The following is a 19559-nucleotide window of genomic DNA, read 5'->3' on the forward strand; positions in this document are numbered from 1 at the left end:
GTAGTTTCCTCTTTATTCGGTCTCTTGCCTGAGCTTGGTAATAATGATTCTATATTCCCTGCATGTATATACAACGAATGAGAATGAAGGGATTGACAGAAGTAGTTGCATCTGATATGGTGGTTGTTGATTTTGGATCACGTGACGTGAGATATGTCAACAACACGTTCAGAACATGCCTTTTATACTTTGGGTACTTGATATCGTACATGTCGAAAGTATGCAACAGCATAGCTGACATCCTCCGGATACAATGATCGAGCGCAGTCAGGATACGGACGATGAGCTGAGGGATCTACTCCCAGAAGAGGCGCAGGAGTTGCGAGACTTTTTGGAGAAGCGACGGTGGTTTGAAGCGAAGTTAAAGGTATGTAGATGTCAGGTTGACCATTATTTCGGTTGCTAACGGATGCTGCTTGCAGTTTCTGGAGGATGTACCACCCATATACCCCTTCATACATCCTATCTTGATCTCGAACGACAGGGATAGCACCCACCCTCAAGCTTTCATACGGGAGAAGGAGAGCTCGTCGGATTATCGACTGCCCACCGCTAACCAAATCAGAGAATGGCAGAAAGAACGAGACAGGATTGAAGCAGAGGTGATGGTTTTTGATGGAGGAGATCTGGAGAGGATGAAGGAGAAAACTCGGGGTATATATGTGCTATGTCACGATTTCAGTCTAGCGCTGACCCTTCACAACAGCCGCAACTCTGTTACCCCTTACACCCCCGTCGACCCATCTCGTCTCCATAACACTCGATCTGATCGTTTTGATTGATCGTCTTCTCACACTTCTTCGACAACGAGCATCTCTTCTCGAGCTCACTGCGGTTCGTCTTCGCTGGGATCAGATACGATGGCAGATATACTTGGAGACCGAGAAGATACGCAACGAAGTCGCTCAAGTTGTGCGAGACAAAGGGAGATGGCAGCCGGTGATAGAGGCTCTAGGGTCTCGGAATCACAACTCGCAACGCAAACAATCGATCCAAAACATAGATATGGATCAAGATTCTATCCCGCAAACTCCGTCCCCTCGCGTACCAAGTCTTCCCGAACGCTCGTCAGCATCTGAGCCCAGTTCACCCAAGGTCTCTTCGCCGAGACCCGAATCACACAAATCTCCCAAATTGCATAGTACGCCAAAAAGGTCACTCCATATTCCTCTGCTTCACTCTCAATTGATCAATCTCAATATACGGCAGCAGAATCTTCAGGCAAACGAGGTGAAACGGAGTGGTGCCTTGCTTGATCGAATGATTGACATCGCGGGGCCACTCTCAAATCTGGGTGGTATCGATGGTCCGGTCGATAGTGCGGAAAAGAAGGATAATGAGGCGGTACCCGATGAACTCCTAGATATACAAGATGAGGTGGAAGAAAAGGTCAGAGATATGGGCGATAGGATCGCTTGGTGTAAGCAGCTAGAAGATCATTGGAAGAGGTAAGTCATTAGCTCCGAACTCAATGGCAACTTTGACTGATCCTCCGTTCAGATCCGAAGAGCACCACGCAGCATCTGCAGATAGCCTACATCATGCCGAGCGTCTCATTACCATTCTCAACCTCCTTCTACAACAGCCCGCATCAAGCGAGCGTCACCGTGAAATGTGTGACCTCCTCGAAGACGCGCAGAAACGACTTCCTATACCTATCAATAAGTCATTCCCCAGGCCTTCGCATCAAGCGTACCCAGAAAACGATCAACACAACGAAGAGGTCGTTGCCGCTCTTACTGAAGCCTACAACCAGGCACAAAGCTCCTTGAAGACCTGTCAGATCGGTGTTGAAAGGTATGGGAGGTTAGCAAGATCGAGGAATGTTATACTGGCACAGAGTTCGACTGCAACAGGCATTGCAGCTACGTTAGAAGATGCTACCCGAATCCTGTCATATGGCGACGGTACTGCGATCCCGCCTGACATGGACGATCCACTTAGTCTCTCTGCTTCATACGGAGCTTGGGCACAAGAGGTTCCTAGGTGGATCATCAGAGCTCAGCGATATAGTGAAGAAGGAATAACAGTCTCTCAGAAACTCTCACTTGCGGTGGCCAGATATCAGAACATCTCGCAACAACCTTGTCATGTCAATGACCCAATCTCAGTGGTTGACGATTTGACCGAATATGCCGGGAGACAGTCTGAAGACCTCATGAAGCTGTCTATAGCTGTGGCCGCAATTGTCAAATCAACTCAAGAGCGTAAAGAGATTCTCTCTGCATCGCATCCTTTCATTATCTCTGTCACCGCAATCCAATCAAGTATTGCAGCCTTACAGGAAAAAGTCTCCTCGAGCACACGACGTTCTGCATGGCCGACATCCGAAGCAGTGAGTGCGGATATATTCAAGGAAGAGGTCTCTGCAATAAGTCAACGGTTGAAGATAGAGGTACGAGTCCCTTCGCAGTCTCTATTTCGACGCTTTCCTCAGGCTCAGGAGACCTTCCCGATCTTGTGGAGCTACCTCAAAGAACAGCTATCTGATCTTGATGAGAAGGAACGACATCTTCATCAATCCATAGACTTGTTGGAACGGGTAACTGTTCAAGCAAAGGCAATCCGATCAGCGGAAGAAGATGAAACTTTTTTGCACAAGAAAGTGCAAGCGATACAGCAAGTTTTAGCAGCTTCGTCCCCTCCCATGGATGTGGAAATCGACAATCAGTCCAGACAGGTGGATAAATTGGAACATGATTTCATGCAATGGGAGTCGACACTGGCAGGAAGGATCCCTTTTTTAGCCAATACCACTGGAACACTTAACCCTGAAAATGGCCACTTAGGAGCAGATGGGATGACTCTTGTCGAGCCTTCACATATCAGAATGGAAGAAACACATCAGCCAATAGACAAATCTGCGGTAGATCTAGCTGTGCGGAAACATATCAACATGAGTAGCCTGAGACTTGCTTCCGAGATCACCAACTGCAAAGCTCTTCTCCGTCGTCTCAAAAACGAATGCTGGGAACGAAGATGCCACGAAGCAGCAGCTCACATCGATACTATCGTCTCCCGATGGCAAGTTTTACGAGAAGATGTAGAAGCAGACATCGCAAGGCTCGATCAACATATGGATGCCGGAGTCCTGAAAGAATCGGCACCTCGCAACGCCGCAGAACTCGAAGCGCGATACAGCTCAATCTTCTTTCACCATCAAACAGCCAGTAGGGATGCCCTTGAAGAACTGAAATCTCGCATCAAAGACAATCCAGAGCCTGATCGCGATACGTTGGATGGGAAACAATGGAACTCAACTGTCGGTCCAGCAACTTCTGCTGTCCAAACGGTCCTCTCTGAGATCGATCAAATGCAAGCTTTGCTCAAAGATAAAAGCAAAATTCGGCTTAGCCCGAAGACGCAAGTCCCAATCGAACAAATTGATGACATATTTGGTCCGTCATCATTCTCAAACCTGAACATATCAGCCAGTCCCGTCGACCAGCCTCGCCGACTCCAGATAGAGTTAGACAAGTTAAATCTAGAATCCATAGTCAACCCATCGTCCGAGGATCTGACGAGAACGCCTAGATTGCAGCGGCTACCCGATACTCACACAGCTGAGAGCCTTGATTACAGTTTGAAAAGGATATCACAGGAGGCTCAGGATGTGAAGATGGATCAGGTTAATCCCAGTTCATCCTTACACCACACACTTGCAGCTTCCATTGCCGAACGGCAATTGTTGATTCCTCGACTTCACCGGCTTGCACGCTTAGATGCAGTCATCAAAAAGTGTGATTCGGCTCACAACGACCTGCTCCAAGCCATCGATGCGGAAGATCCAGATCAGCTAGAGAAGCTTCTGGCCCTCGCGACATCCGCGTATAAAGCGGTTATACAATCCAGCGTAGAGATCAACGACGATAAACGTGTGGTCAGGGAAGTTAAGCGAGTCTCCCAATCATGGGAGGAGCTTCAAATGTTAATGAAACGATCGGACCAGCCAGACAAGGTCTCGTCTAGGTCGCCAAGCGTTGCTTCGTACACTACATATCGTGTCAATAGCACCACCTCTACCGCCTCTCGCTTGCCGCGATTGGTCAGCTCCGTTCCACGAGCAACTGCCAGATCCACTTCGAATCCAATGACGGATACTTTACCATCACCTTTCACCAATCCTTCTACTGCTCTACGCATACGGGCGGTGTCTGACACTCCGAGCAGATATCGACTGTCTAGCCTGAAGAAGAGCGCTGGTCCGCCTCTGTCGAAAACGGGATCGATTACTACGCCTACGTCCAGTGAGACTGGAACGTGGCCTAGACAATCCTCTTTACCCAGGCCATCACGTTTATCCATGCATCCGGGGTCTGTGACGGCTCAAGGATCGAAAGTACCTCGAGACTTCACCAAGAAGGAATATATCCCGAATGCCAAGAGCAAGCTTGATGTGGCCATTGGCAAGGTTGTGAATAGATTGGATGTGAGTGGTCTATGAATGCAGATGACGTGCTGACGAATTGCAGGTTCACGTGCCAGTTCGTCCAGTAGGTCTCAATAGTGCCGACGAGTGGAAAGACCAGTCTGGACAATATTGGATAGGAGCGGAAGGCAGAGCGAAACTTTGTTTTTGTCGGATTTTGCGATCTCGTACAGTCATGGTCCGAGTCGGCGGAGGATGGGTAGAGCTTTCGAAGTGAGTCAAAGAACATTACGTTCGAGAATCCTGTCTGATCAACCTCATCTAGGTTTCTCTTAGATCACTTTGCAGATGCTGTCAATTCTTGGCAGACTCCATTTGGCGAGGCGCACCTCACGAGACAGACCTCTCTTTCAGCGTCATCATCTAACAGTTCACTTTTCGGATCGAATTTGCCCATACCCATTACCTCCGCTTCACTCTCGTCGCAGTATATGGGGAGACCTGTCCCTACGTCCTACTCGCATTCTTCGCTTGCATCCATAGCATCGTCGTCCTCGGAAAGGACGCCGTCGAACAAGCCAATCGCTCTGCCAAATAACGAAGAGAATTGTTTTTTACCGGAAAAGTTCCCTCGGTCCACATCCAACCAAAGTCTTCCATCCCAACCTCACACCCCAGATTCTGCAAGAAAGCTCAGCACCACCTCACCTAGCGGTCCAGGAAGTCCTCTCATCGCATTTCAGTTTATGCGTAAAGCTTCCGAAAGTCCATCAATCAGAGAGAAAGAGAAGGAGAGATTCCATGGACGCAGATCGATTCTTGGTAAAGAGCTGCCAGCGGATTGACTCTGAATTATACATATAATGCATGGTTGTAAGATGATAATTTTGACTCTTATATGTATGTTTAATGACTACATGCAAAACCCAACTAGACTTTGTTCAGAACTATTGATATACAGCTATTACTTTTATTTACATACAACGTTTTATTTCTGTTAATAGAAACCATTTCCCATACCAGGTGTCACCAGACCGAAACCTGGAGCCAGCTGATGCCGAGGCGCAGCCGAATATTGATCATGCAAGTTGGCAAATGGAAGTGCTGGTGGGCCCATATCACCAACAGATGATTCAAACTTTCTTTTCTTGTTTTTTCCCTTTCCAGCACCACGCGCTTTAGCCGCAGCGATGTCTTCTTTGAGTCGTCTGTTAAGCAGTCGGAGCTGATGCAATTCGTACTGCCATGATGTTCCACGAGTCGTCTCTAATTCTTCAAACAAATTGGAGATAGGCGCGTGGACGACTGGTCGAGCACGGGTGATGGTTTGTATGGTGGCTCCAGGAATAGGGGAAACCATCAATTTTACCTGAATGACGAGACTGGTGGGAGGTATGCCAGTGATCGAGGCCATATCGTGACTTGACATACGTGATATTTCACTCTCAGCATTGCTGCTTGTTTCGTCGTCACCCCGGCCGACTGGGACATCAGGTATCGATCGACGAGGAGCATAGATGACCGTGAGAACGTTGACTTGATTGCCGGACTTGTGAACCAGTTTGTGCTGAACAGAGACGGCGCCGTTTCGGGTATCACCATTGAGGACGCGTCGAATGGCAGCGGACAGGGAGGATACAGGGGCAGAAGGATCAGATTGAAGTAAAGCAGCAGCAGGTGGGCCATTATCCCCGCCGGGCAGAAGGGAGAAGAAGCTAAGCCCGACGACGTCCTCGGACGGTTGTCCAAGGACACCTTCGACACCGTGAGTAGCGTGTAATACAAGACCTTGGAAGGAGATCTTTCCCCAGAATTCAGTCTCTGCTAGACCTCCATATTTTGATATCGAGTCCCACGGTAACGCGGGTACCGCTCGAGCACGACCACTCAATATGACTGCTTTTCTTCCTTTTCCTGCTTCGACCACAAGCCTGCCCACGCTCTCTATCCATATATAGCCGGATGTCTTTCGTCGGATCCGGAAGACGAGGTTGACATGACGAGCTGAAGAACCGTCAGTCGGAGCATGGGTCGAATCTTTGAGTTCTCTCATGAGCGGAACGATGTCGGAGGGATGAGCGAATTCGGAAATGTTTTTGTTGAGCAACTCTTCGGGCTCGTATTCGAGTACCCGTCGGACTGAAGGCGAGACATATTGGAAAAATCCTTTGAGGGAGAGAGCGTGGACAAAGTCTAAGACAAATTAGCACATGCTGGGTTTAGGTTGAACTCACCATCAGTGTTATCGAGTACCATCTTCAGCCACTCCATGCGACCGGCTTCTTCTCCTGAACCGCTACTTAGAGTATTTACCCTCTGTCCCATAATTTCCATCACTTCGCCACTAAGACCAGTGAGACCTATCTCTCTGACAGGGGGTCTTAAAGGCTTTTCGGGAGGATTTGAAACGGTATAATTGACCTGATAACTTCCATCCCTCATGTTCCGTAAGATAGCATTGGGCTGCTCGACCAAATCCACTTGAAACCCAACGTGATAGACGATATCCGTGCCGTCCCAGGGGATTGGCACCACCGTAACCAAATTGATGAAAGGGACACCCCCTCGGCGATAGTTGATGAGAGATGCTTGACATTCTTTACCAGCGTTGAGCATTCGTTTGAGATGGGCTACAGCGGTATTGTCGGTGTACTTTCGCTTTGAACCTTTGACGACTTCGCCATCAGGAGCTATGACAGAGATTTAGCGATATGCATTTACCAACAAGCACTATGACTAACCCTGTAGAAATCGACAATTTCGACCCAGGATCTGAGGCAATTCATACCCAGTCAGCTGGCTGAAGCTGGGAGAGGCATAGACAATGGGAGAGTCGTATCGTCGGATATCCTGAAAGTTTGGTCAGCATAAAATGAGCACGCTAAACGATTGAACTCACCACCACCAAGAAACTACAACTTAGGTCTACGGGACCAAGTACGGTGCTAGGGTCTCTTCTCGCAGCCACTCGAGCTAAAACGCCTACCATGTCGAAACCCGTGGTGGAGTAAAGGCCAGGACCGTCGGTCAGCTGAGGTGGCATGGGTCCAGCAAGAAGTGATTGGGTGTTCGATGGTGGAGCATAAGGTGCGGTCGATGAAGAGGCTATGTTGATGGTACTGGCAGAGTTGTGAGGAGCAGATGCGGAAGGTACATTGTCGTATGAGCCGAAAGGGCTGTGAGAGAAGGTGGGTTGTTGAGGTAGTATGGCTGAAGTTGGCATCGAGCCAGAAGATGAGGAGCGTGGATAGGTTGTGCGTGGACTTTGCAGTTGACCTTGGTTGTCCATATTCGGCGGAGGGTTAGTGTTGATGGAAGGAGGCATCTGATTTCGTGGAGGTCGTTGAGACGAGTCACGGGCGGGAGGGTTACGCGAAGCAAGGATACTGGGACTGGGGTTTGGATTGACATAAAACATCGCGCCGAGGTTGTTATTATTGTTACTTGTATCGTTCTTATTCTGATCGTGATTCCACTGCTCCCACCCGGCGTTCTCGTTGACATAACCACCCATGTTCTGCATATTCCCATTATTATCGCAATAGGGTTGCTGATTCTCAGAGTTATTGTTGTTCGAGATACCAAAGGCATTGGAGAAGATGGTACCAGGGGTGAGCTGGCCTATATCCGAGCCAAACAAGTTGGCTCCGCTGAACCCGCTCCAAGCTTCACCACCAGGCGGGAAGGTGGGTGCACCACCGACCTGATTGGTTAAAAACGAAGGAACCTGGAATCGTATGTCACGAGAGAAGGCTGAAGGGTCGAGGGAGAGACCATTATCTTGGGTCTCGGATGATTTTGTAGCTGGTGATTTGCCTTTGCTATTCATCGGTTGTTCCACTGGTGATCGAGGCGATGGACCTTGCGGTGGTGTTTGAGAGGGGACATGGTAAGTGGGGAGTTGAGGCTGTGACGAATTGGAACTTTGACTGTATTGTCGATGAGGGTTCTGTCGAGAGGAAGCTGTTGAAGAGTTTGATCCTCTTGGGAGGGGTTGTTGGAAGTTGATGGAGGATGGAGAGGGTCGAGACATGGATATGCCATGGGCAAAGTTGTTGTATTGCTCATCTTGCGAAGGCATCCTGTGGTTGTTGAACATATTCCCGCTGTGAGCATTAGCTACGGGAGGTGTCTGGAAGTTTATAAAGTTTGCCCAATCGAGGGGTGACTGAGCGTTTTGGTTAGGCTGTGAAGGGTTGCGGGGGACATTTGATGAGCTGCCGTTGTTCGAAGGCTGCCCGTTGTTGGACTCTGTGTTGTTATGCAGTGGGGCGGCAGGAGGACGTTGAGAGTTAATTTGTGACATCGTGTCGTCGGGGGTGGCTAGTGCAAAGGAGTTGGGGAGACAACAGATAGGATGTTGCTGCTTGATTCGTATGCTGTGGTATCAACTGTGACTATGCTGATTGGAATGGTGTGATGTTATATTGATTGAGCGTTTCGTGGCTGGATGTCTCAATCTCAACCAGGATGAGACTGGGCGATGGTGTATATGGATGGAGAGTGCGTGCTTGCGTATTATGGTACGAGCTGAATATGGTGTGATAACGCTTTTGAGAGTGTATGCTTTTTGTATTGGTGTATGTGTGAGAGTATGTGTAAGAGTGTAGAAGAGAGAGGCGAAAGAAGGAGTGAGATGGTTGGGTCGATGATCAGAGATGAAAAGGGTGAAAAGGTGGAGTGTATGGTATGTATGGTCTAGGCAGAGTACGTGGTATGTCACTAGGTTGCTATCTGCTATATGCAAAACAATCCCCCAACTGTATCTACACAGTACACAGGGTATTCCTTCTCGGACATTGACCTTTTCGCTCTCACTCAGGGGTATAAACTCTCCTAGTCTAATCCTCACTCTCGCTTTTCTCTCTCTCTCTCTCTCTGCGGTCCTGTTGGCTTTTCTAGCTCGCACCGAAAAGATCTACATGCATACTACTCGCCACTGCATGGCGATTCCAGCAATGCATGGCAGAAAGGCCATGGTGATGACGATTGTGAGACGTATTGTGGTGTGTGTGTGTGGGAATTAATCAATTTTGCGGCTGAGACCATGCCTACCTACTACTGCCTGTGCATGTGCTGCACCCGTATGTAACTCGCTGTATGCATTGGGGGGTCATCACACGGGCGTGGGGTGGGGGTTGTCAGCGTATGAGTGTGGTACTAACCTGTTTCTGTTTCCTCCCTTGTATCATTTTTCAAACCCCGTATTCGTCTTGGATCTCACTCTCTACTCTGTTCTTTTAATCTATTTAAATTCGTTCCGTCTCGTCCGATACCCTGATAGGCCTTCCTCTCCTCTGATGCCTGTGCCACATGGCTGTTGTGTATTTCTCCGATCGTCCGTATGACGTCGGTTACGCACTCCTCAGGTCAGAATCGTGGGAGTCGGTGATCGATCGGGTGATGCACAAATGGGTAGGTGAATCAAATTACAATTGCATTTGACTTGCACAACGGCCATTGACTCGCTCGTTCACAGTCTGGCCCCACTGCAACCAAGGTCAACCTCAACTCGACAGAACAGTGGCGTCTGGGTTTACCCGGTCGATCATTCCCTTAGATGTGATTGATTGCGTATCGGCAGTAGGGGAGATCCTTCTGCCATGACGATATTCATGTCGGATACAAGGCCAGGATGGTCAACAGTCAGCATGTTATGAAACCGGCACCGGCCTCCAATATGTACTTCGGGGTGCAGTATGGTGAGGACGGGATCTCGTAGCGTACTTCGGGTCCGCCAGCGACGACTGAGAGCCATTCACGTCATGCTGGTCTGCATTTTGGTGGAAGGAAGCTTCAAGTCAGAAGCCCACCTGATGCTGCAAATGCCATTGGCAGACATGCTCTTGAGCGTATTCTAAAATCCTCTCAATAACTTAGTTGAGATCGACATGTGTAAATAAATGGGCCATAGCTTCAACACGACAGACAGCATGCCACACTCGAGAGAAGCTGAGATTGTAGGTTCACATGAGACTTGTATGGACCGAGACATATCATTCAAGTCAACAAAGTGTGGCCTGAACAATGTGATTTTGGTTGACTGACTTCATACCTTATCAGAAGTGGTGCAACGACGCCCGCCTCCATTCTTACAAAAGCCATAGAAGAAAGAGACCACACAAACTTGAAGCAATGGACGATTGTGATGACGTGGCTCAGAATTTACTGGCCAGATAGCAATAGTCCAAAGATAGAAACGTCTGTAGCCTGCAATCCAAAAACCAATATACCGTAGAGAACCTCAAGATGATAGAGGAAAAATAAAATCGACAACAATGATGCCATTACCTATCTCCCCCCCTTTCTTCGGTTTCTCACTTTTTAAGTTATCCGTGACATCGACACAATAACCCTTGCCACATTGATGCGGAGGGCATTCTAGCTCGTCCATCGTCAGCGTGACGCATGACTGATACAAAGGTGACTTTGAGAGGAGACGAGCTAGCCTTTCTGTCAGTCTGCGGTGCAAGTCGAAGGATCGCAAAGCTGCACCAGCACTATGACCAATGAGTGCCTCAACAAGCTTCGTGCAGGCCGCACCGGTGGCAGGTTCGCTCGGTGTCCTACAACGACCGATCCCATCGATTACATCAAGTCAAAAAAGCTTGTGGTGGGATTGGGGTATCTCCCCCACCCATCAAACAAAGGAAGGGCTACCAAATGAGTTGTGGGATTAGCAGCGGAGAGGCCCTTTCGGAGGGTGTCATCGATTGTCAGTCCCTTGCTCGCTTCAAAGAACTTCTCGATCCCTCCACCTCTCTTGCTTACGATCTGTCCATACTATTCGAACAGTATGTATTTCCCGATGTGGTCCATGTATCTGAGTGCACCCAATCTATCCCAAACACCTTTCCGCAACGGTCGGTTCTTAGGTTAGATCTTCGCCTGCTTCTCGACAAACGACTCCCCAGATGATAAACGTTTTAGGTATGATGTTTGATCTGATTGTATCGTAGATGCGTATGAGAGATTTCTTGACAACAGCTGCGCTTGTAGAGTTTGATCAAGGCTTACAGATTTCAAAGCCATCCACGGTACTGTGGATCCTTCGAGCCACTTATGAACCCCTTGCCAATCCGGCAGGCCGATGTCGAAAATGCTAGTACCGGCAAAGCTCTCGTTGACTGGAGAGCAATTATGTTTCGCCATTCGAAACCTGCCGTAGATTCTATCACCGTGATTATCTCTTGGTCACGCTTTATGAGCAGCTGCGATTGCAATTCTGCAGCAAGGACGTGATCATAAATCTCATCTTAGCACTCCCCGCCGGTGAATGAGCAAATTGGTTTGATTCACTAGGGTTTATAATTGAAGAGCAGTTTTATCGTACTGAGAACAGACTTGTTTTATGTTATATTCATAACAATCACAGAGATTGTTTCCGTCGTGGTATCAGTCTACTACTGTCTCATGATCAAGTTACCACCAGGACTACTTCACATTGTCCTGTGACTCGCCTTTGAATTGTATGGTACGAAGAAGCAATGCATTGCACACCCAAGGTGAACTATGCCAGATAAGTTTGTACTGGTGTACTTTCTGGTCTATACCTCATGAGGTGTGTTAATATAGTGGTCCATGTTAGTATAGCCGACCGGCCCGAGAGTCAATGGCGGAATATGATCACGAGCATCTTGTGCATTCGTAGAATCCCAATGCATTCACTGCTCTTCGGCCGCGGGCCACATGTAGAAGACTCCCAATGAACGGTATGGTCTCCAGCCTTGCGTCAGGTCTTCCATTTCTTTCGGTGTGAGGTACATTCCTCCCCTGAAAAGCTTGGGTCAGTAATAGCCAGAATCGAAGAGTAGATCCACTCACTTTACTTTCTTTCCCCCTAACCTGGCCTTGAGAACGTCCACCGTCAAGCCTTCGGGAAGAGGTACGGCGGTGTGTGGGTTCCAATCAGGACTATCATTCAAAGGTTTTAGCATTTCCTCGGGTGCAGGTGGAGGCAGGGTTCCAGCTGGTATCTGCGCTACTTCACCGGGAACTGGAAAATTGGGGGTTGGAGGTATCTGAGCTGTAGTGGTTGTTTCATCGGGGGTATGTAAAACAGCTTGATGGGTAGTAGTGGGTGTGGTAGGAGTCGGAGGTAGAGTATCCTTGATCGCTCTAACGGGGGTCGCTTCTTGTACAACCGTATCTAGCTCCCCTTCTGCTCTTTCAACCACCTTAGCTTTACTCTTGCCTTTCTTCGGAGTCGTAGAGGTTTTTCTTGGCAATGCACCGTGCGCTGCTAACGCCCAGCGTAACAAGCCTTTCTGTACACCAAGATCTCCCACAGCCAATACATCTGGTCGACGCAGGGAGAACATCAAAAACATATCCACTGTCCATTGACCGATCCCTCGCACGGCTATAAGAGCTTTCGAAATCTCTTCATCCGAACCGTGGTGCAGAAGCTCGTGTGATAATTGGCCGGATGTGAAATGTTGAGCGAGTGATATGACTGAATGATCATTTTAGCACTCGATCGTCCCAAGTCAAAAAAACTCACCATATTCCGCCTTTCTTGTACTCAGTCCGACCGTTTTCAGCTTTGCCACATCCTCCTTCTCGACGAGATGAGGACTCGGGAACCCTTCTTTGCTTTCAGGATCAAAACCATACAAAGCTCGAAATCGGTTGTTGATAGCTCTTGCCGCGAGCCAAGATACCTGTTGACCGATGATGGAAGTGACCAGAGTTCGGAAGGGATCTATCGCTTCGAGATGTACAAAAGGTCGGCAAGGTAATTGTGCGAAGAAGAGACCGAAACGGGGATCTACTTTCGACAGATGAGAGATCGCATCCGGCAAAGAAAAGGATAGGGTGGGAGGAATGAGCTGGGTCGGTTCAGATGGACCCGGAAGTGTACCTTCTAGACACGACGGGTCGGGTGCTGAGAGTTTCTGTCGTTTGACCGGAGGAGTCTTAATGTCGGTCTTGACTTTGGCCTTTGTAGCTGTTCTTGGGATGCCGGTCAGTGCGCTTGAAGCAACTCTTGTCGATCGGGTGCGTGGAGGCATGCTGATGGATTTGAATCGTGTTAGGAGGTACTGAGTGATGATCAAGTATTCAGAAGTAAGTATTGAGGATCAAGTATCAACTCAAGTGGAGTAAGCACGGTGGAGGACCGGATGTGTGGATAACTGGTTAGCACGTGTTAAACACATGTTATGCGCATGGAGAAGTGGCAGTCAGTTCTGTTTGGCTTTTACCTGAAGCGGGCAGGGTGGAGTGAATGTAAAGTGACTACCACACACACCGGGGAAACCTTAAAGGTTATATAACCACCATACGAACATCAGACCACGTGGCGAAATACGCTAAATTCAGTGCCCCTGTCACTACACCCCTAACTGATCACTAACAAACCTCAACACCACCACATACACCATCACTCATCATCATCAATCTCAATCAATTCACTCCTCGCATCCGTGTCCTTCAACCCAAGACTCAACCACACTCGCTGAACCTCAGTATCGTCGTGTCCGCTCATCCCTACCTCCTCGTGGACTCTGCTAGATCCAGTCACTTGTGTATACTCTCATCGACCCGCTCCTTTATCCCCGTCTTACCTCCTTTCCTGCATCCCCCATCCCCCTCTACATTGCTCTATCATGTTCCAAAAGGTTTCAGACAAGTTCCACCGAAAGCAACAGTCCTCTGCCTCCAACAAGTCGAACCCTTCCTCTCCGTCAGCCTCCTCAAGATCTGTACAGACCACGGTATCATCGTCATCAGCGGCGCCGGCACCTCTTGCCCCTCTAGTAGATGCAAAATCGACCCATACCCCAATGGAGGGTATCGAAGGGTGAGCGGATGGACTGCCTTGCACGAGCTAATGTCAGACCTTCCCCATCTCCTCCTCCTCCAGGTAAATCAGTAGCCGGATCCTCCGCGTCCTCTTCTCTTTCCAACGTCCCTCCACAGGCTCGTACACTCTCCTCCGCGCTCGGGGTGCACAACAGCGGACCCATACCCGAGAATCATCCACCCGTCTCGGAGAACCGTACGATGAGCGTACAAATGGCCGACGCGTCTGAGCCCCAGCCATCTCTCAACCGAAATGATAGTGGAGCGGATGAAGAAAGAATAAGAGAAAAGGCAAGGGAGGCTCAGGAACAGGTGAGTGGATGTTGTGCTGTTCGATTGGAAAACACCTGCTCACTAGCCACTTAGGCTGCACAAGCCCAAGCCAACCTTCAAATGGCCACCCAGCAAGCTCGTGTTGCCGCGATCAATGCCGCTGCCACGCAAGCGGCGTTGGAAACGGTCTCAACTACTCCTCAAGACAATCCGGCACCTGCTACCGCCACTCAGCCTCAACGGAAGACGGCGGGAAGATATGCGCTATCAGACTTTTACATCGAGCGAACGTGAGTGTTTGTACACTGGATCTTACTAACTCGATTCCAGCCTCGGTACCGGCTCGTTTGGTCGTGTCCACCTCGTTCGCTCCAAACACAATGGCCGATTCTACGCTGTCAAAGTGCTGAACAAAGAAAAGGTCATCAAAATGAAGCAAGTCGAACACACCAACTCTGAAAGAGAGATGCTGGTCCGGGTCAGACATCCCTTCCTCGTCAATCTCTGGGGTACTTTCCAAGATGTCAACAACCTCTACATGGTCATGGACTTTGTCGCAGGTGGAGAATTGTTCAGTCTGCTACGAAAAAGTCAACGTTTCCCTAATTCAGTCGCCAAGTTCTACGCCGCCGAGGTCGCCCTAGCTTTGGATTACCTTCACTCCCTTGACATCATCTACCGGGATCTAAAACCTGAAAATCTACTTCTTGGTGCCGATGGTCACGTCAAAGTGACTGATTTCGGTTTCGCCAAGCACGTTCCGGATATCACGTGGACCTTGTGTGGTACTCCTGATTATCGTGAGTGGATGGTGACTGAACATCGCTGACATTCAGTCGCTCCTGAGGTCGTACAATCAAAAGGTTACAACAAGAGTGTCGATTGGTATGCTCTGGGCGTTTTGATCTTTGAAATGCTTGTGAGTTGGAACCAGAATTGAGAGATCCCCCCCGCTGACGTGACGCAGGCCGGTTATCCACCCTTCTTCACCGAAGATGGTAACCCTATGAAGCTGTATGAAAAAGTAAGTTGACCATGCACGAACCCAGCTGACAATCAGATCATTGCGGGCAAGGTCCGATACCCTTCCTACTTCGACCCCCTCGCGAAAGAACTACTCAAGAATTTGTTGGTCGGAGATTTGACCAAACGTTACGGTAACTTGCGAGCAGGTTCATCAGATATCTTTGCGCACGGTTGGTTCGCCGAGGTAGACTGGGACAAGCTTTATCGACGAGAGATCCCAGCACCGTATGTGCCCAAAATCGAAGGGGAAGGAGATGCAAGCCAGTAAGTTTGATCCTTCCCTTTTGAAGATTGTTTTGACGCCCTCCCAGATTCGATCGATACCAAGAGGCAGATGTCAGCGCGTACGGTAAAGCAGGAACGGGTCCGTATGACCACTTTTTCACCGATTTCTAGTTTTCGTTCTCTCGTCGAATTTTTGTCACAGTAATATAAATATATGCATGCTATCTTGTAGTCCGATACAGAATATACTTATGGTCATCGATTTCCATTAGCAAAATTTACCTCTTCAACCTTGTTCGTCTGAATGGTTTGTTTAGTAATCGAGACAAACGAGCCCAGTGCAATCGCTAAATACAGATACAGATCTAGTAGGGAATGTCAGCGCAATACGCACAGATGATATTGCCATCGTGGATAAAACTGAAGATGTGACTCTTGGATGAGATCTCCACAGACGTTAGCGAGATAAGACAAGATAAATTCTACTGTGTCTAACAGCGAAGATAGAATGACGATCGAATCACTTTTTCAGCGTTCACTGAACTCTTTCAGTGATTCTGGTGTCGATGTAGCTTAAGATCGCATTGACGGGCCTATAGTACTCAGCTTTGAGTTAGACAAGTTTGCGAGAGCGTATAAAGTGCAGGCATCTGTCGCTGGAGCGGCCCAGACCCTTTCATCACTTGGGTAAAGATCCCCCTCCAATCTCTAATAATAATAATGCTGACGCGATTCTTCGGTAAAGAATCCTAAAAATTTGTAATTTCAACATATGAAATTATATATCATCAACGTGAACAGGAGTGTGACACGTCTGGGATGTCATTTGCAATGGGATCAGTAGGATATCGGCTCAGTCATGATTTCATCGTATGCATGATTACATTTCTACTGATTCTTCGTTTCAATGACGATTCATCCCAAACTTTTATAAGCCCAATACCAAGGCAGTCCTGGAAGGAGTGTATACCTGGATCCAATTCTTTCGCCCGTTCCATTCCATAGGTGTGGTAAAGTATCTACCATTGAGATCAATTCGGTCGTGTCCACCAAACTTCTTTTCGTCACTTGATAAGATGACTTTGTATTCTCCTGGCACTTCCACCCCGATCCGGTAGTCAGCAAAAGATTGTGAGGGGTGGACTACGGATAGTGTAGGTGATCAGCACAGATATCTGGACCGGTGACAAGATGCCCCTGTGGCATGAAGGTCCTTTCAACTCTCGCCATTACTCACAATTGAAGATGAAGACGAGTCCTGCTCGTTCGAACACGATAACTTTATCGTTCTCATTCTTCAGCGAAACGTAGCCCTGAAATCTAGGTTAGCTTGGTAGATTCATAGCAAGACTTTGAACTGACTTGTGGTGCGCTGAGCCACTTATACTTGTCCTCGAGCCAATTCATCGCAATGTCGAATTCGTTAAGGTATTTATATCGCAAGAGATTGTCGTCTACGAGGTTGAATTGACGACGTGCATGGGCGAAGGAGTTGCCATTACCTTCTCGAGGGAAGTCCATCCATCTGTATTCGAGTCAGTGAGGGATACCCACTCAGTAAAGCTGCTATTACTCACTCTGGGTGACCAAACTCGTTTCCTTCGAAGTTGAGATACGCCTCTCCTCCAAGAGTGTGGACGATGAACCTGACTCCAATCAGCAAGGTACATGATACTTGGGACTTACCTTATCATCTTGTGAAGAGCAATACCCCTGTCGATGACTGGAGTCAGAGGGGACAAATCGGACATGTAATCGTCTAGCATAATGTGAGCTAGAGTTAGCTGACATAGCACAGTGCGGAACCCAACTTACACATCTCCTTGTCCATAAGCCAGAATGCCAATGTTTTATCACCCACAAGGGCTTGATCATGACTTTCAGCGTATGACACACTCTTTTCCAGGTGTCGACGGTTGGTGAGAGTATGTACGACATTGCCCATGTCCCATTGATCGTCCGATAATTCCTTGAGCATTTTGATCCACATGTCGGGTACAGCCATGGAAAGACGATAGTCGAAGCCTACTCCACCTTCGTAGACTGGTCGACCGAGAGTGGGCATTCCCGAGACATCTTCAGCGATGGTGATAACATTAGGGTAGATCTCATGAAGCATTTGATTGGCCTAAGACATTATCAGCACATCAGCTCTGTTGACCATATTCGGCCTACCACAATAACTCACCAACATGAGATATACCATTGCCTCGAGATCAACAGAGTCTCCAAAGTATTCATGATATCCACCTGACGTCAGCCACGAACATGTAGACGAGACTCACCAGAGAAACCGGTGCCAATACCGTGATGAGTGTACATCATACTGGTCACGCCATCGAATCGGAAGCCATCGAACATGTATACATCCATCCAGTAGCGGAGGTTGGACAAGAGGAATCGAAGTACCTCATGATGTCCGTAATTGAACAATCGTGAATCCCACAATTCATGCTTTCCTTTGGCCCCGCCATGGAAATATAGGTGATCGGTTCCGTCAAATTCGTTTATACTGTTACGAGCATTAACGGTGGGCCATTCATGAAGTATCCACTCACCCGTCTAGGATATTTTTGCATGCGTGAGAGTGAACCACATCGAGCAACACCGTGAGACCCATTTCATGAGCTTTATCGATAAGAGATTTCAATTCCTCGGGGGTTCCTGGTCACAGCGTAAGCGGGAGCAGCGCCAGCATCGACTCACCATAACGGGAAGATGCAGCAAAGAAGTTCGTGACTTGATAACCGAATGCTATGTGGTAATGTTTAGTGCGGCCTTTGGATCATTTGAGAGGTGAACGTACACGCATAGTAAGCATGTTCCATGACAGCCATCCTGCGGAAGCCATTAGCCTGGTTCACCAGATGTCTGCACTCACATCTGAATACAGTTATACCCCAGTTTCTTAATTCTCGGTAGAACATCCTCTTCGAATTCTTTGTATGTTGTTACTCGCATGTTAGGGCTGGAGATACCGACTGAAGAAAACTTCAGCTGGGGAACTTGGGAAGCGTAGATGGTAAGGGCTCACCATGTGCCTCATAAATTTTCAACCCTTCTGACGATCTGGTCGAGTGACCATGTTTGAACTGGTAAACCTGCTCCTTAGGAGGGTTCCAGAATCTACCTTCATAGATGGGTGAAATAGAAAGATCTTGGGTCACACGAGATATCCAAGTGGGAATACGATCGATAGAGTCGCCCGAGGGCAAGGTCATGGATATTTTGATCATAGAGTCATGAGGAATAGCGCAGACACCAGGTGATTTGGGTGGGACGTAACACTCCCATACACCGTAGGGTGATTTGGTCATTGGATTGGCAGTGTGAGACCAATCATCTGCACAATGTCAGCTTTCATCACTGTACTGATGAGGAGAAAACTTACTAAATTCTCCAATCAGGCGAGCTTGACTTGCATTCGGAGCCCATTCACGGTATCTGACCCCACCATTCTCGTCTACTTGGAGACCCATGGACTTGTACCCTTCTGAAAAATGAGCGAGACCACCCTCGTGTGCTTCAATCTCGTCAAGCTGCTTTTTGTAAGCGGCATAACGTTTTCGAAGAGCGGGTGAGAAGGGCTCGAGCCTGATACACCTCGTCAGCAGAGCGACATGCCTGTCATCTCTCAACCAACTTACCAAGGATCTGAGAGGAGAACACCGGTACCTGGAAGGGAGGATTAGCGCACGATGATAATAGTTGCTAATCAACGTAGATGAATTACACCTACCGTCTGTGGGTATTTGTTGGACTTGTGACATGGTATATAGTATGTTCGTATGAATGAGTATGGGTAAGATGAGTATGATGGAGAGATAAGTATAATTGTTCTAAAGTAGTGGAGTCCTTC

General features: G+C 48.3%; 5 protein-coding genes across 5 annotated transcripts; 2 read left to right on the forward strand and 3 right to left on the reverse strand.

The window, feature by feature from the left end:
* Window positions 1-253: 253 nt before the first annotated feature.
* L199_005704 (uncharacterized protein) lies at window positions 254-5214 on the forward strand (the record flags this gene model as incomplete). The annotated part of the gene is made up of 6 exons (XM_064891410.1): window positions 254-367; window positions 423-654; window positions 707-1448; window positions 1501-4429; window positions 4473-4642; window positions 4695-5214. 6 exons carry the CDS (start codon window positions 254-256, stop codon window positions 5212-5214), a joined length of 4707 nt encoding a protein of 1568 aa, XP_064747482.1.
* A 152-nt stretch (window positions 5215-5366) lies between these two features.
* On the reverse strand, window positions 5367-8675 carry L199_005705 (uncharacterized protein; the record flags this gene model as incomplete). Its single annotated transcript, XM_064891411.1, has 4 exons — window positions 5367-6562; window positions 6604-7059; window positions 7111-7219; window positions 7269-8675. 4 exons carry the CDS (start codon window positions 8673-8675, stop codon window positions 5367-5369), a joined length of 3168 nt encoding a protein of 1055 aa, XP_064747483.1.
* Window positions 8676-12033: 3358 nt separating this feature from the next.
* On the reverse strand, window positions 12034-13383 carry L199_005706 (uncharacterized protein; the record flags this gene model as incomplete). Its single annotated transcript, XM_064891412.1, has 3 exons — window positions 12034-12142; window positions 12194-12824; window positions 12873-13383. 3 exons carry the CDS (start codon window positions 13381-13383, stop codon window positions 12034-12036), a joined length of 1251 nt encoding a protein of 416 aa, XP_064747484.1.
* A 597-nt stretch (window positions 13384-13980) lies between these two features.
* Window positions 13981-15871, forward strand: L199_005707 (uncharacterized protein; the record flags this gene model as incomplete). The annotated part of the gene is made up of 8 exons (XM_064891413.1): window positions 13981-14174; window positions 14332-14488; window positions 14543-14739; window positions 14933-15249; window positions 15313-15368; window positions 15417-15473; window positions 15525-15739; window positions 15787-15871. 8 exons carry the CDS (start codon window positions 13981-13983, stop codon window positions 15869-15871), a joined length of 1278 nt encoding a protein of 425 aa, XP_064747485.1.
* A 757-nt stretch (window positions 15872-16628) lies between these two features.
* On the reverse strand, window positions 16629-19470 carry L199_005708 (1,4-alpha-glucan-branching enzyme; the record flags this gene model as incomplete). The annotated part of the gene is made up of 16 exons (XM_064891414.1): window positions 16629-16843; window positions 16938-17013; window positions 17063-17225; window positions 17278-17346; window positions 17441-17459; window positions 17516-17828; window positions 17889-17926; window positions 17986-18212; window positions 18259-18364; window positions 18407-18454; window positions 18507-18538; window positions 18582-18681; window positions 18735-19043; window positions 19092-19294; window positions 19348-19375; window positions 19440-19470. The coding sequence occupies 16 exons, from the start codon at window positions 19468-19470 to the stop codon at window positions 16629-16631; spliced, it is 1977 nt and encodes a 658-aa protein (XP_064747486.1).
* Window positions 19471-19559: the final 89 nt, after the last annotated feature.

The sequence above is a fragment of the Kwoniella botswanensis genome, chromosome 1 (genome assembly GCF_036426115.1).
Source record: "Kwoniella botswanensis chromosome 1, complete sequence".
NCBI classification, from domain to species: domain Eukaryota; kingdom Fungi; phylum Basidiomycota; class Tremellomycetes; order Tremellales; family Cryptococcaceae; genus Kwoniella; species Kwoniella botswanensis.